The sequence below is a fragment of the Rhinolophus ferrumequinum genome, chromosome 14 (assembly GCF_004115265.2).
Source record: "Rhinolophus ferrumequinum isolate MPI-CBG mRhiFer1 chromosome 14, mRhiFer1_v1.p, whole genome shotgun sequence".
Taxonomy (NCBI): Eukaryota; Metazoa; Chordata; class Mammalia; order Chiroptera; family Rhinolophidae; genus Rhinolophus; species Rhinolophus ferrumequinum.
The window spans coordinates 538,201-554,599 of NC_046297.1; the positions used below are offsets into that span (position 1 = coordinate 538,201).

Below are 16,399 nucleotides of genomic sequence, written 5' to 3' on the forward strand. Positions count from 1 at the left end.
ACTATGCCCAGGACGTCAGCCACACCACTACTTTTCTTTCTCCTGCTGCTGCCCCACTGGTGGTGTCTGCTATCTTTTCCAGTGAAAGACTTCTCCAATCTCAAGAGGCAGGCTGGCTTTTGGTACAGGTGGTAGAGCATGCTATGCCTACCGAAAGGACATTTTCCTTTAAGACGCTCTGTGTTCACCACAATGCATTCACCAATATTGCGTTTCTTCCCTGTTAACGCATTAAATATTTTATTTCTGAATTTCAAATATTTAAGGAAATATTTTTGAATAGCTGTCATTGAAGTGAAGGATAATTATGGCCAAATCTGAGTTTGCCTGGAAGCAAATATTCAGTTTTCTCTGAGTCCCTGAAAACAGTCTGTATTTATGAGGCTCTGAAATTCCTTTACCCAGACCAGACATATCACACAAATCACTGAAAACTCATTGTTAATGAGAAACAAATCACAGCAGTAAAAGGATTTTCAAAACAGTATAGGAACAGTATAGAAATAGTACAGAAAATGGCATAGTTCTTCTATTTTAAGAGAAAATTTTATTCACAATAGCCCAGATAAGTGAAACAACCTAAATGTTCAGCAACAGATGAATAGATAAAGAAGTGTATGTATATAACAATGGAATATTACTCAGCCATAAAAAGGACATCTTACCACTTGAGACAAGCTGGATGCACCTTGAGGGCATGCTGCTAAGTAACATAAGTCAGACAGAGAAAGACAAATACTGCATGCACTCATATGTGAAATCTTAAAAAAAAAAGAAAAGAAAAAGAAAAGGTCAAATTGATAGAGACAGAGCAGAAAGGTGGTGGCCAGAGGTTAGGGGGTGGCAGAAATAGGGAGAGGCTGGTAAAGGGTACAGACTTTCAGCTTTAAAATGAAGATGGTCTTAGGATCCAGTGTAAAACATGGTGACAACACTGTACTGTAAGATTGACATTTGCTAAGAGAGTAGAACTTAAATGTTCACACCAAGAAAAATAAATAAAGAAAATAAATATTGGAAAACGAAGAATTAAGGTCTGAAGCCTATGCAAAGCCTAGGTTCCCCCTCTGGGTTATGGGAGGGCCCAGTGTATGAGCTGCTCAGTTTTGTCTTCATATGATAACTCATATAGGAGCACAAGGTCCACAGAACGGAGATTAATTTCTGACTGATGAAGTGTGGGAAAATAAATCCAGGTTCCACTCACTCGGTGTCCCTTCTGAACAATCAGAACACCTGGTCATTAAGCTGCACTCTGAGTCCTAACACCTCATAAATCAGTAAAGAACCATGTCTTTGAAAGTTCAAGAAAGGTTTCACGGAGCATGTGCATTAGGTATGCCACTTGGTTTTTAAGAAAAGCGATGAGAAATTCCAGAAAGAAAAGGTATAACCCCTGATATTTTTCCTTCTGTTCAGACAATCAAAGAGCTATGTTGCTGTGACTGGTAACTGATAAAAAGAGTCACACTTCCTCCTCCTGGGGAAAACCCAGGCCTGCCCCTGCCCCTTCTAGTTGGAAAATGTCATCAGCAGAGTCAGCTTAGTGGCACAGGAGAGGTATGTGAGTAGCTGAAGTGGGATTGTCTGCTCAGGCCAGACCAGAGCAAGACGCAGGTTCTGCCCAGGTCATGGGGGTGGCCAGGGGGCATTTCTGTCTTAGAGGAACAGACTTAGGGAGCAGGGCTTGTGGTTTGGGACAGGAAATGCAAAAGAAAGGGATATGGTTTTCCCCATGGGAAACTATTTTGGTTAGAGAAGCCTCTTACCAGCGTGAAGAGCACTGTCAGGTGGTTTCCTTAGGAATCAGTCCTCCCTGAGCTGAGGCACCCACCTCCTGTTTCCTTCCTGGGGCTTCAGCACAATCTTAGTCCCCCCGCTGGACTCAGAAAAGCCGAGCTCCTGTAACGGCTCCTGTAACGGATCATATTTGTGGATGATGTGCTGGGAGATTCCAGGTTTAGGAATCAAACTATATTGAATGACTGGAACTAGAGATGAAGTCAGAAAAATTAAAAACAGATAAAGGCAGACCACTATATATGGGCCTAAAAATCCCACTCAGTCAACTCTGAGAATAAGGAGAAATAAGGCAAAACAGCGTAGTAAGACAGGATTTTTAGCTGGCAGTTAAATATCAATTCAACAATGACATGTGACTGCTAATAAGTGGCTACAGTATGTTAATTATACGGGAGGAGATATGCCCATGGTGCTGCTGAGACCGAACTAGATTAGCGCCTCGTGCCAGCTACGGGTACCATACTTGAAGATGAATATAGATCATGCTTCTTAAATAGCCACTGAAGGAAGAAGGGATTATTTGGAAGCAGAAAAAAGTCACCAGGAACAGGAAAGTTGCCTCGAAATACATGAAGGGCTGTCCTATGGGGGAGGCATTAGATTTACTCTATACACCATCCCAAGGTTTGAAACGGGACCAGTGGGTACAGACTGTAGGGAGAGTGATTTTCAAATCATGTAGGAAGGATTATCTGATAGAGCAGTCGGGGACGAGCCACTACCTGACTGGGCAGTAAGTTTCCCCATCAGTGGAAGTTTTGGATCATAAGACACATGTCTGTTTAACATCTCTGTTGTAGAGAAATTTGAGGCATATCCGGGGCATAATTGTTCCTTTCAAACCAGAGAGTCATTAATTGTATGGCATCAAATTTTAAATAATTAAGATGAAAATTGGTAACAAGAGTATAAAGGTGGTTAGAATAATTTTCCAGGAAGAGGATGAAAAGTGATAGACAGTGAAGCAAAGGAGTTCTGTTTTTAAAGGAAATCTGCGTTGAAATTGAAAAAAAATGATCCAGTGGAGAGGGAGCGAAAACGCGGAGGTAGTTTGGGAATGAGGCAAGGTGTGATTTTAGAGGAAGCGAACTTCCGAAACTAAGGAGATGCTTGTGAGGCGGGCCAAACGTGAGCATTTACTGACTCTCCTGTTCTCCCGATGGGTCATAATTTTCCTTCATGAATTAGAAAATTGAGTATTTGACTGAGGGGGTGGAGAGTGGGCAGCGGATTAACGACAAAAGAGGGAAATGAAAACCAGCTCACTGCTTGGCACGCCCGCTGGACTCCCAGTCTCCTTAGTGTAACGTCCAGCGGTCAGTCTTGCTTCTTTTCTCGTCCCCATCAGCTCTGCTTCTGTTGTTATCAGGCAAGTGTCTGTCCCTCTGAAGTTCTTCCTTAAAGAGCTGAGCTGTAGATCCTAGTCTACTGATCTGAGGATCACGCTAAGTGATCTTTCTAAAATACAAAACACAACCAAAATTGTTGTGGGAATTCAAGTTGGATGCAAAAACAGATAAACTTTTCTAATCAAACCCAAGTTCTGAGACTGTACATTCTGAAGACAAGCGTGGCAACCAGCCCTACGGAAAACAGGTCTGTGAACCTGAAGAGAAATGAGTTTATGCAGTTTTATCTTGTTTCTGAGAACAGGGTCTGGAACGTCAGCACGCACTGTGGCCTGGAGGGCTGGTTAGGACAGGTTCGGAGACTGACCGAGAAGGGCCGAGGAGGGTGGGGCCATGGTTTGCATTTCTGACAAGCTACAGGGATGCCCCGTGGACTGCGCTTGTGGTGGCACTGTCGTGAACAACACGCTGCGAAGAGTGGCATCCTCAGCATTACCTAGTGCTGTCCAGTTAGCAAAGGCTGTGACAATGATCAGGTCCCTTCCCAGAGGGACTCCTAATCTGTCATTCTCCGACTACTTCTATGATGGTTGTCACATTCATATATACCTGTATTGTAATGTAGTACTTTGAATTGTCTTACTTCAATATTATAAAATGAAACTTTATTAGAAACAGAAAATTAGTACCACTTGTTAATATAGGGATCATTTTCAAATGAAATACAACTTAAAAGAAGTATAAAACTCTTGCTAACTATTGTGCCTGAAGCTCTGAGCCTGAACCTGTTCTTTTTGTGAAATTCTCCTTTAAATTAGAAGGCTCAAGAAGGAACTGACCAGAACTCCTGCCACACGACCCAGCTGTTCCCTCGCGCTGTGTGCGTGACCTGTAGCGGTCCGCCTGCAGCTAGCCGCACGGGCACGGCGTCGGGAAGTGGGCTTGCAAGGGCACATCTTTCCCCTCCGTCCCACTGAGCCGTTTCCTTAGAGACAGAAAGCATCTGCTGGACATCAGCTCCCGTCCTGTTCTCACTGGTGACACTCAGCACACTGCGTCACAGCTGCCCCTAAACATTGCTGCTGTAAAATGCGGTGGTAATGAGAGTTGGCTGCTGGGACATGTGACAGCTCCCGTGGGGTGGGGCTCACGGCACAGCCACCTTTCCTGGATATCGGCAGTATGTCGTCATTGTGCACAAGTCTGCAGAGCTGTGGTGACGGATGAGCCCAGCGCGCCTCCCTTACATTAAATGATGGCGAAAGCCTCTGGTGTGCAGGCACCATAAGCATACAGACCGGCTAGGAAGCCGAGCTCCACGCTCTGACCCCAAAAGGAAAATGCAGGCAGGTTCAGTGTGTCACTGCCGATGCGCCAGCCATGTCACCAAAGTGACAGAAGCCGACTTCAGACCCTCCGGGCTCAAACAAATGCATGTCTTAGAGTACGTACAGAGAAAGATAAGATGCTTTTTTCTCAGTTTATTTCCCAAATTAAATCTTTATCCTGACACTTTGAAAAATGATAGGTATATAATAGATAACTCATACACTTAGTTTCCATTTTCCCTATTTCCATATTTCTCAGAGGCATAGTAATGAGGCACCCTAGGTTAGTCAAGCTCCAAAATGAAGATTAAAATACTTATTTTTATAATTTTAATACAATATTTAATTGCCTCAACGCCATTTAGTCATTTTTACTCTTACTCATTTGTTTTTTTTTCATTCTGTGAGTCTGGTGCTTCTTGAAAGTTTGTGCTTTCACATTTGTCCTGTATCACACCTCTTGCTGACATGGCTAATAAACATTTTCAGAAAAGGGCTGAAATTTATTCCTTGTAAATTTGCATTTAGTGACAAAACCAGAAAAAAGAGCTCAACACTATATTTGTATTTCTTGAGCTAAACTTGGTGTGAACAAGTTAAGAAAATAAAAAAGCAGGCCTGATAATTTTATATAGCAGTTAAAAAGAATGAGTTAGTCTGTAGCTATGTGGACACGATATCCTCTTCAGTGCAAAAAGCGGCTGCAGTACGAGTGTTACAATGACAGTACGACTAAGAAAAGTCCCTCTCCCACATGAGCAGGGAGAAGGAGACAAAAGGATACACTCCACGCTGTCTACTTTGCTTACCGAGGTTGCTGGTTGAGGTTAGAAACATATTGAAAGATTAATATTTTTCTTTATGTACTTTGCACTATTTTATCTTGCAAGCAATTTTTAAAAAATGAAACCAATCAATAACATTTTTAAAATGTAATCTAGATAACAGGGTTTAATGACCAACCCTCTGGAGAGGATGTGAACCTGGGCTGTAACAGGGTAGTAGGAATGCTGTCCTGTCTCTGATTTAAGTATACAGGGTACGAATCAAAAGCCAAACTGCATCTTAGACAAGTAATAAATAATCCACAAAGAAAGTGAACATGAAAATGGCTTCCAGGAGAGACGTACCGTGTTTCCCTGAAAATAAGTCCTAGCCGGACCATCAGCTCTAATGCGTCTTTTGGACCGAAAATTAATATAAGACCCGGTCTTATTTTAATATGAAATAAGACCGGGTCTTAACATAATATAATATATTAATATAATACCGGGTCTTATATTAATTTTGCTCCAAAAGACGCATTAGAGCTGATGGTCCGGCTAGGTCTTATTATCTGGGAAACACGGTATGACACCTAAAGGCATTGCCATGTACAAGCAGCACATAATTATTACATTTAAAAAAATAGTTTCAATTAACCTAAGAGACAAAAAATTGAACTATGAAGCAAAACACAAACTTTGTTCTATATTAATTTAAAAATATGCGGTAATGTCATGGAGGGAGGCTAATATTTATCTGAAAAAGAACCTTCATTAAAACCTCTAATACTCACATGGATTTTATAAAAACAGTGATCAGGCACCAGAAATACAAAATACCTTTTAATAAACTGTTCTTCTTGAAAAAGGGTCACTATAGGCTTTTATTTTGAAATAGGGACAGCGGTTGAGAAAGCATCAGCATTTCCGGGTAGGGCTGAAGACCCATCTGCTTGTTGTCTTTCAGCTTGTGTACTATGACTCTGGCGAACTCTTCGCCCTGGATGTCAGTGATGTCCAGTAACTGTCTGACTTTGGCGGTCCTCGTGGGCTTGGTGCTGACGAGTTCATAGTCCTCCTTCATGATCAGGTCCCTGGACAGAAGGGCGTCGAGGGACTGGTTCAGGCAGGCTTCTGTCATCTGGGTGACAATGTCCTCCCTTCTGGTCTGGATCCACTGCTGGGCCAGGCCAGGCTGTGAGCGCTCTGCACAGAGCAGGGCTGACAGTGAAAAGCGGGGACGGGTCAGTAAGCGGCAAGGAGTCAAATTAGATGAAGATTTTGCTATAGTCATGCTGGCACGGAAAACCAGTATTTTTTGGGGGGGATACTGTTAATTTTCAGGAAACATTCAGGTATTTGGGTTATTTCTGCCCTTCCCCTCCGATTTATACGCTATAGATCATGGGGGCAAAACCCCTTCATTTTCAGGGTTTCTTTTTAAAACAAAAGATACCTGCGTATTTGTTAAATCAGAACAGGTTTACCTGTAGTAACCTACTAGGTCACACCTCCTCTTAGGACCCCTCCCTAGAGATGGTCACAGAATACCACCTATGACCTGTCAACCCTCTTGTCTCCTGGGGTGGACGTGCTTTCCGACTTAGGAAGGTGTATGTTTATCAGGATGAGGACATGAAGACAAACAAAACTGACTGAAAGGCAGACTGCTGAGCTCAGAGTTGTGAGGTGAATGGCCTCACGGGGAAAGCGTCTCACAGCAGGTATTTACCTGGATGCCCCTCGGCTGACAGTGGATTTATGACCGCTAAAGAGTGCGGGGCCGTCCTGTGCTCACAGAGTGTCGTCCTCTGAGCCGCAGACACGCCGCTGTCCCAGCTGTGATTCGCCGGACAGTGGTGCAGCGTGGGCAGGTCCTGGGTTTTCCCTGTAAAGCGACATCTCCATTGGGGCACAGTACTCCTAGCTGTCCCCGTTAGCTAAAATACCCACGTCCAGTCATAGCGAGGCTAGCAGTCAGTGTCTGTTTTTTCACTGCTAGTAAAACTGCTTCATAAACCAAATTCCCAAGTAAATGTTTTTTGGAACAAAGAAGGGATCACACTGAATCTTTTCACAGTCCTCTGTCTGTGCCAGTCATAGGATTGTACTTCTCCACAGAGTCCTCTGTGGCCTCTTCTGTGTCGTCGTCGTCCTTGTGCGCTCCACACGTGTCCTCTAAATCTGTACGCAACGTGTGTCTTTCTGCACTCTCCTCTGGCTGTCCTACTCACTCAGCCTCAGAGCCTCAACTGGCACCTCTCCCCCCACGTCCATAAAGACATTTCCGGACTTCATGGCACCCCTCAGTCCCACATTTTAAACAGCCCACTGGACATCACCCTCTATGCGCTGCTAAGCACCTCATTTAAAAAAATGTAAAGCTTAATTATCCATCTTGTCTCTAAAACCTGTTCCAACTGCCGTCTGTTACTAGCACCACTGTTATCCCAGTCACCAGGCTTCACTTCTGCCACCTTACCTTCCTCTCTTCCCTCTTGCAAGTGGACAGTGACCAGTCCTACCCGTGTGTCCTCCACGACAGCCCCGCCCCTCCCCCGCTCACCCTGGGACCAGCCTCTTCCTCTCCTGCTGTACTGCAGTCTCCCAGTGGGTCTCCCCGCCTCATCTCCTTTTCAATCCCAAAGAGCCTACATATCCCAGCCAGGATGATCTGCCTAAAGCCAAACATGTAATCACGTCACACCTTGCTCGGAAATTTCAGTAGTTGCTCCCTGTCCAGGGGAAAGCTCCAACAGCTTCTCCTCAGGTGGGAACTCAGGATGCTCGAGCCCATTCATGCTCTTCACTCGCTAATCCCAACTACTTACTGTTCTATGCGTTCTTGCTTCTGTGCCTCTAGGTTGTCCCTTTGCCTGCAGGGCCCATCCTTTATAGCTATAAGCCCAGCCTTCGGCCAGCCATACTTCTTCATGGTGACAACATGGCGTGACATGAAAATACTTAGGTCAAAGGACCTGGCTCTGAGTCTTGGATTTGCCAGCTACTAACTATGTGATCCACAAGTCTTGGTCTTAAAAATGCGTCAGATGAGGAATTATCTCCCTCACGACGTTGCTGTGAGCGCCCTTTGTAAGAAATGCTGTCTTCCACTGTAGCCTACAGCTGGGTCCGTCTCTCTTCAACCCCTCAGTTTCTGTCTCCCAGTGGTTACTTACACATGTTTCTCCTCTTTCCTAGCAGAGGTTTCAGATCTTTCTATACGATCTAACATAATGCCTTTAATACTTAAATACATTTGAACTTCCGCTACTATTTTCACATCTGTAGACTCTGTCCCTTTGTAAAAATGAGTGATGAATGCAAATGTTCCATACAAACCATGGCTGTTTGCCAAGAATATCATCTTGAAAGAAAATGGAAAACTTGCAAGTAATACTGACTGAAAAATGTACATACCGGGTAACAAGCCATTGTCCTGAGGAGCTGACAGGGACTGAGCAGTTCCGGGAGAACCGCTCTCGCTCTGTTTATGGAGCTGAGAAGATCCACACGATTCCTAAGGTAAACAGGATAAACGATTTAGCCTAAGAAAAGTCGTTTTAGAAGTAATACAGCTCTAATTGCTCAATAGTTCTTGCTTTGGGCTTATTAACAAAACTACAGATTGTAAGTAGTTTTATTAAACAATCAAAACTACTTACAAAACTAAAGAAATACACATATCAAATAAACAAAAATGAACTTGATTTTTTTATCAACTCAGACTGGGGGGGGCATGATGCAATAGTGAAATATATGAGAAATCGTTATTTTTCCAGTATGTGCGATATGATCTCTGAGGCTCTGTCCGGTTAATTAGAAATCAGAAATCTGCAGCTCTGGCTACCTACTGATTTTGAGCAAACACCTATTCTCTGTGCCTCAGTCTCCCTCCACCTGCGGGGGGTCCAGGAGAGGTGATGGAGAGTGTGGCGGCCTTCATCCTAGCTATGTCATGGCGTCACTGACTCAGCATCAATGAGGCATGTCCTCCCTCTGGCTCTCAGGTTCTCTCCCTGTGACATCTGAGGGATCTGACTAAAACGGGAATGTTGGGTTCAGAGACCCAGGAAGACAATGTGTGTAAAGGTGATTCAAGACGCAGTCCTGTCTCTAAGGTTCAGTTTAAAGGAATTTCCTGAATCTATACAGTGAACACTAACATTCTTAAAAGAAATGACTAACATGAAATAAGCCTAAAAGAATGCTACTAACAAAATCGTTCTTTGTAGATAGCCACACAAATGGCATGTTGCTTGTATTAATGATTGTGATGAGAAAGGCAGGTAGGTGGTACAGCTATTACATTTGCATTTGGACAGGAAGCCATACTAGTGGCACAACTGTAGTCAATGATGTGCCTCATGCCACCCTGGAACCCTGATCATCACACCAGACAGTGGCACGGAGAAGTCAGCGCCACAGAGGAAGTCAGGGCTGTGCACTGAAGGCTGAACAGGGAGCTGAGACCTGGAGAGCTGGGTCTTCGGTTGGAGGTGGCCATGGGCTATGGATCAGACCCCAGAACCTCCCGGCTTTAGTTTCCCATCTATAAAAGGAGGAGTTAGACTACATGACTTTTCATATTCTTCACACGTTTCAGTTTATCAACATTCTTTTTTTTTTTACCTCCTGTGGACCATGACTTAGAGCTATGTTCAGAGGTAACTCCGTTTCCTTCTTGTCACAGAAGTGACTAGTAATCGAAGCACTCTGTAACTGGAATGAATACATATATGTACTTTAATCGCAGTGATTAGGAAAGTAATGAGAGGAAAAGACTCAAACAAAACAACTCACCCTAAATGGTGATCTTTGCTTTCAGAAATTTCTTTATGAAAAATGTTATTAAATCTATAGTCTTCTCTTGGCCCTACTGTTAGCTAGCTGTGTAGGGTGTTATGTAACTAACCTCCCTATACCTCAGTTATCCCACCTGTAAAATGGATGATATTCTTGCCCTACAAGTTTCACAGAATTGATTTAAGGATTTTTTTTTTAAATAAAAAAATAACTACAACTGTTAAGTGAAAACAATACAGCAACTTAAAAGCACTGAATGATACTATTAAATGATACTCAAGTTATTTGAAAATATATACTTTATTTAAAAAGCCACAATTTCTTCTAAAAATTAAGTTTTAAATATAAATCTCAGTATTTAAGTTGTTTGGGGACAAAAAGGAACTGGAAGGTTCTCTTCTACTTTATAGCCAAGAAAACAGACCCTTCTATCCACCTTTACTTGGAAGAAGAGAAAGTTATGAGGAAAGGGAACTGAAAAGATACTTCAAAAAGAAATGTTATCAGAAGTTTGTATCTCCTAAGAAGTGGAGAAATTGGCTATATATTCTGGAAAAGATTGTACCTACTCAGCAGTGGGAGAGTCCATGAAAAGTTGTCAAAAGAATGAACACAGTTCCTCTTTAGTTCCTTAAAAAACTCAGGCACTGGTATTGCCACCATCAATTTTTAGTTTGGTTACGGTAGTTGTTTCCTTTATGCAAATTCCTTCTAAACCAAAGGTTATGTCAACCTACCCAGCAAACTGAAGGTGGCCAGCAGCAGTGTCACTGTCACACGTGACCTGCACAGTATGTCGGCTGACAACCAAAGAGTCTGGCTAATAACCAGCAATTTTACTGTCCCATTTCCAAGGCAGTGCCATCCAGTGAAACCCAGCCAGCTCTGAATAGCTTTGTCCCTGAAGGACTGGAACCGCTTTAACACAGCCTTTGAGAATGTTAAGAAGTCCCTTCAGTTGTCTGTACAAGAGCCAGGGGGACAAACAAGACAAGTGCTCTTGGTAACTAACCTGTCAGCTGCTCCTTAGGGCTGTGCAACCTCAAGTGAGTGGGACCACAAGAACACAAGCAGTTTAAAAAGACACAATTTGGCTTTAACTATTAATAAAAATTCTACAGCTTACCTAAGTCTCAGGAAAGCCCAAGAACACTGGATAGAGAGAAGAGCAAGAAACCATACATCTATTACTCTGTATATTAAAGAGTAATTAATATACTCTGTATATTAAACTTGAAGGAAATAAATGTAGACAAAAACAAGCCCCCTAGTTGATTTAGGGCATTCATTGTACCCACTGGCATTCATCACACATACTAAATTTAAATTTATATACGAGAGTTCTGGAAATGTCTTTGAAATTTGGAGGTGGCCATTTGAATGAAATGGAGCAACTGTTCCGAGGACAGATAGGATTCACAGTCTCTGGTAAAGTCTCCCACCTAGTACTATAGCCCACAGTCCTGAAAAGTGCACAGGTAAAAACTAGAAACTACACTAAGAATCTCCACGACTGATACGTAATTGTTTCAAGTCCCATTCCAAGCGCATCATTTAGCGATTTACCTTTGTTTTCTTTAGTTGCATAACAGCTTCAAGAAAAGTTATCTCTTCAAATGTTCTCAGAACTGGCTCAAGTTCTATTAAACATTCTAAAGAAAGACAAAAACAATTTGAGTTCAGAATGCTTCTATCATTAACTTGAATAACAAAAATGCTAATATTTAACTGACAAGGCCCTAAGTGAAATTGTCCCCACACTGATGACATTCAGCTGTCTTAACTGCCTTTATTACAGGCGTCAAGATACATGCTGATGGTCACCAAAGGGGAAAGGGGTAAAGAATGGGGGAAGAATGATAGACATACACAATGAAGCAGAAACAGAATTGAGGTTACAAACAAACCCTAACAATTATGGTCAGCGGCTTTTGACAATGTTTCTGACAGTTGTCTGTACAAGAGCCAGGGGGACACGTAGTAAGGCAATGCTACGGGGAAAGGTAGTCATTTCAACAAATGGTGCTAGGACTGGTGTGCATCCACGTGGAAACACGTCAGTTTAGACTCCTACCCTCACCCATACATAGAATTCACCTGAAATGGGTCATGCACTTCTGTGGAAATACAGGAAAACATCTTCCTGACCTTGGGTGAGGCAAAGAACTCTTAGATACGACATCAACAACAGGATCCATAAAATAATTGGTCATTGAACTTGAAGAAATTGACAACTTTTGCACTTCAAAAGACGCTATTCAGAAAAATGAAAAGAGAAGCCACAGACTGAGAGAACAATTTTGCTTATCGTGTCTACTAAAGGACTTATATCTCGACTATAACTCTGACAAACTTAATAATAAGACAAATAACCCAATTTGAAAATGGGCAAAAGATTGAACTTCAGCAGAAGAGATACACAAATGGATAAAAAGCACATGAAAAAATGTTTAACATTAATCATTAGGAAGTGCAAATTAAAGGACAATGAGATATCACACCACACATAATTAAAAAGACAGACAATAGCAAGAATTGACAGTGATGCCAAGAAACTGAAAATCTCCTCACTGCTGGTGGAAATGCAACAGGATGTAGCCACTTGGGAGAACAGTTTGGCGGGTTTTTAAAAATGAAAGAGAAATTTACCGTGCAGGGCAAATGACATCTCTGCTCACTCACACGGAGACCTGCATCTGAATAGTCACTGCGGCATCGTTCTTAACAGCCAGCAAGTAGAAACAGCCACAGTTACTGCTCTTACAACAACGACAAATGAACTCACTGACACACAAGGCACATGAATCCACCTGGGGAGAAAGTGCAGACAGCAAGGAGTTGAGGGCCCACGTCAGAGCTCTGAGATGTTCACACAGGAAGAAACAGCGGAGGAGGAGAAACGGGGAGTCAGACACGGTGTAGTCTCCTGGGCTTGGGAGGCCACAGAGGGAAGGTTGCAAGGAGGGACCGGTCAGTCACGTTTCGTCTGCCAGGAAGCCAAGCAGGCTGGATTTTCACCGGTAACCCCAACAAATGTGGTTTTAGTGGGGAGATGCAAACAGAAGACTGACAGAGCATATTAACAAGACAAGTGTGGACGAGTCCTACAAGGTGCTTAGCTCTAAATGGGAGCAGAGAAAAGAGGTGGTAGCTGAAGGATGCTGAGGGGCAAGATTTTATATCAAATTATGTAAAGACAGGAGATAATGCAAAAGACTGGAGGGAGTGGAAAGAATGGTGCTGGCGATGGAAAGGGGACGGTCTCCAGAGCACAGCGACAAGGTCTCCATTTTCCTCTGTGTGTGGACATTTCCACCTCTACCCACACCCTCACCCCGACGAGTGCCACTAAGTATGCAGATCTGGCGGCGGGACCAGGAGGGAGCCCCTCTTGTGGTCTGTGTTTTCCCCATGTAGTGTGACCGCAGATGAGCAGCTCAGAGGAAAGATGGATCAGGGGGTAGGAGCTTTAAGAAGGGAGGATAAGGTACAATACACATCACCCATCTTCCCTTCCTAAGTTCAGAACCTAGTAAGAAAAGGCACAGAATAAAGATGGATGTTGACCAAGATGTCTCTATTACTGAAAAGCTGGCTGGAGAACGTTCCTTTCGCTCTGGAGCCAGTGGGCCTGGCCAGGTGTCACCCTGCAGCTGGCAGCTTCACTCACTCAGCCACAGGCCTCACCTGCTTGCGCGTGGGGGGCAAGGAGTGTGCACTGCCTGCCTGACTTCTGAAAGAGGAGGACTGGGGAGGGTCCAGGTCAGCACGCTCAGCGCTTCTCCCAAAGGGCCAGTGAGCCACGGTTGAGGAGGGGTGACGGGCAGGCAGAGGCGGGCAGTGTTCCCCCCACACTTTCCATCCTGGGGACCGGAATGGAATGTCACCTTCACTTTGGAGACATGCATGACAGGACTGTGTCTCAGACAGCACGTCTCAAGCTTTGAGGTCTCAGGACTCTTCCAAGTTGCTGAGGACCCCAAAGAGCTTTTGTGTATGTGGGTCACATTTGATATTTACTATGTTAGAAATTAAAACGGAAGATTGTAAGAGTATCTGGGAACACGCTGCATTACCTATTAGAGCAATGATTACATCACGCTTCATTTAGCCTCTAGAAAATCTACTACGTACTCTTGAGAGGATGAGTAAGAAGGGAATATAGTCTCTTCCTATTTATTATTTTGAAAAGTTTTCATTCTGTGGACCCCTTATCTGAGTCTCAGGGACCAAGCCTCCAGGCGTAACCTTAAGCACAGCTGGTCTAGCAGAATGGAATACAGCTCTATTTGAGAGCATAACAGGATTGCTAAGCAGCGTTTGGTGCCCAGTACTAGCCATTCATTTAAAGAGAAACCAGTGACTCCACTTCTGGTCCAGATGGACCAGAGACCGATTTACCCTCCTGCCTGAAACAACCAAAAAAGCCAGATAACACATATGCAAGGATGGTTTTCAAGTCAGCGGATCTGAGGCAACAAAGGACAGCGATGTGCGAGGAGAAGCAAGGAGACGCCTTCCAATCCTCATCGCACGGGCTCACAGCCCTGACTGCAGCTGCAGCACCCAGGGGGCGAGGTGGATGGCGCCTGGCGACCAGAGCAGACAAAGCGCCGGGAGGGAGCCGGGCGCACTCAGAGCTGCAGCCACGTGGGGCTCCCAGCATTCTACAGCCCTGGTCATGCAGGAGGAGGCAGGGAGCCAGAAGCCCACAGACAAACCAGGACGCGCAGACAGAGTGGTTTGGTCTCCAGGGGAGCTCAGATTGTTAGGAAATGGAGAAAATTACTGTTTGGAAGTGGCACTGGCGACAAAGGAGATATATGCCCTCCCACTTGGCTCTGGGACATAAGAGAGAAAACGTGAACCCACTAGTTTAGCAACTTTGACCTTTTTAATCTAGTGCTGATGAGCACTGGATGCAAGTTTAAAGGGAAATGTATTTCATTGTTTAGTTGGAATGAAGATTCCCAGTCTGTGGCTTGTCTTTTTATTTTTCTTAACAGATGTTTTGAAATACAAAACTTCCAATTTTTGTGAAGACCAATGATCAGTTGTTTTATGGGTCTTGCTTTCGATACCCTGGAACTCTGCCTAACCCAAAGTCATGACGACTTTCTCCTGCGTATGATTGCTGATTCATTCTACCTCTGAAATGACTCTTCATTCTGTCTAATGCTTCTATCTCCAGGATCACCACCTTCATTAGAAAACTGCAGGCGACCACTGGCTGGTCTCTGCTTCCGCCCCACACAGCACAAGCGTACCGCCTCCCAGGCCCACAGCAGGCCAGGCCACTCCCCTGCATAGCCCACAGCTGCCTCTGTGCCGGGGACAGGCCTGGCCTTCTGAGGCCAGCAGTCCAGTCCCCCCACCCCCCACGCACATCACTGCCGTGGCTCACTGGGTCCCAGCCACAGCTGTCTCGGCCCTCCCCAGGCTACACCGGACTGTCCCTTCCAGCCTCGGGGCTTCTCCTTGCTGCTTTCCTCTTCCTGGAGGATGGTGGCCTCCTCACTTCGCACACTTGCTCCCAAGTAAAGGGCTTTCCTGCCCCCTCCCTCCGCTCGTCACCTTGCTTGTTTCCTCACAGGACTTCCAGTTTCTAAGTTGTTTATGTGTCTGTTTTATCTCTGCCTACTCAGCGAGGACGTGAGCCCAGGACGTTAGCAGCCTAGATGGTCCCGGTCACAACTGTTTGCAGTGGTCACCTCAGCACACAGCACAGGTAGGGGTTCAGTAAACATCTGTTACATGGATGAGAGGAATTACTACCCCATCAGATTTCCCTTTTCTGGTAGAAAGTCTCAGTTCTGCTTTAGAAGCTGCTACCCTTTTATTAGGTTGGTGCAAAAGTAATTGCAGTTTTTGCAATTTTAACCTTTTGAACCGCAGTTACTTTTGTACCAACCTAATATAAACGCTATGAGTTACAACTTTTGTACCAACCTAATATAAACGCTATGAGTTACAAGAGTGAAGAGAATCTTAAAAAGCCACTTTGAGCTTGCCATCTAACTTGTGTGATTTTTCAAGGACTATGTTCTTCACAGCACACGCTGTTCTCTAACTCAGAAGGGCCAGGCTGAAGCTGTGTACTCACTTAAGAAGGACGGCCTTTCATCGGGGTTTTGTGCCCACCCGCCTTCTATGAGCGAGAGCATCAGTGCTCGGTGAGGTATATCAAATGGCAGACTTTCTTCACTAGTGTCGGGTCGGTGTCCTTGTGACACACTATACATAATCTGCAAAGGATTGGTCACTTCTGTCAAAACAAACGGATTTCATTCATTAGAAATAGTTTATGATCCAATACACTACATACAGTCTAAAACCAACCAAATGAAAT

At 44.2% G+C, this 16,399-nt stretch overlaps 1 protein-coding gene and 1 long non-coding RNA gene across 13 annotated transcripts in view; one reads left to right on the forward strand and one right to left on the reverse strand.

Moving 5' to 3' along the window:
* Positions 1-16,399, forward strand: part of LOC117034137 (uncharacterized) — a 91,658-nt gene that overhangs the window by 39,994 nt on the left and 35,265 nt on the right. For all 10 annotated transcript variants that reach the window (XR_004425023.1, XR_004425021.1, XR_004425022.1 and 7 more), the window contains one exon: positions 15,696-15,778. This is a non-coding gene — a long non-coding RNA (uncharacterized LOC117034137). The remainder of the gene's footprint in view (positions 1-15,695; positions 15,779-16,399) is intronic.
* RIPK2 (receptor interacting serine/threonine kinase 2) overlaps positions 367-16,399 on the reverse strand; it is a 32,128-nt gene continuing 16,095 nt past the window's right edge. Inside the window, exons 6-12 of one of the 3 annotated variants that reach the window (XM_033126891.1) lie at positions 16,154-16,315; positions 11,617-11,702; positions 9,877-9,966; positions 8,665-8,764; positions 6,977-7,132; positions 6,085-6,465; positions 367-3,261 (exon numbers count right to left, since the gene is read on the reverse strand). In XM_033126891.1, the coding sequence (XP_032982782.1) occupies positions 6,119-6,465; positions 6,977-7,132; positions 8,665-8,764; positions 9,877-9,966; positions 11,617-11,702; positions 16,154-16,315 (941 nt within the window). In that variant the 3' untranslated portion in view covers positions 367-3,261; positions 6,085-6,118. Of the gene's footprint in view, positions 3,262-5,795; positions 6,466-6,976; positions 7,133-8,664; positions 8,765-9,876; positions 9,967-11,616; positions 11,703-16,153; positions 16,316-16,399 lie in introns of those variants that run through there. The other 2 variants (XM_033126890.1, XM_033126892.1) reach the window with 2 other exon arrangements.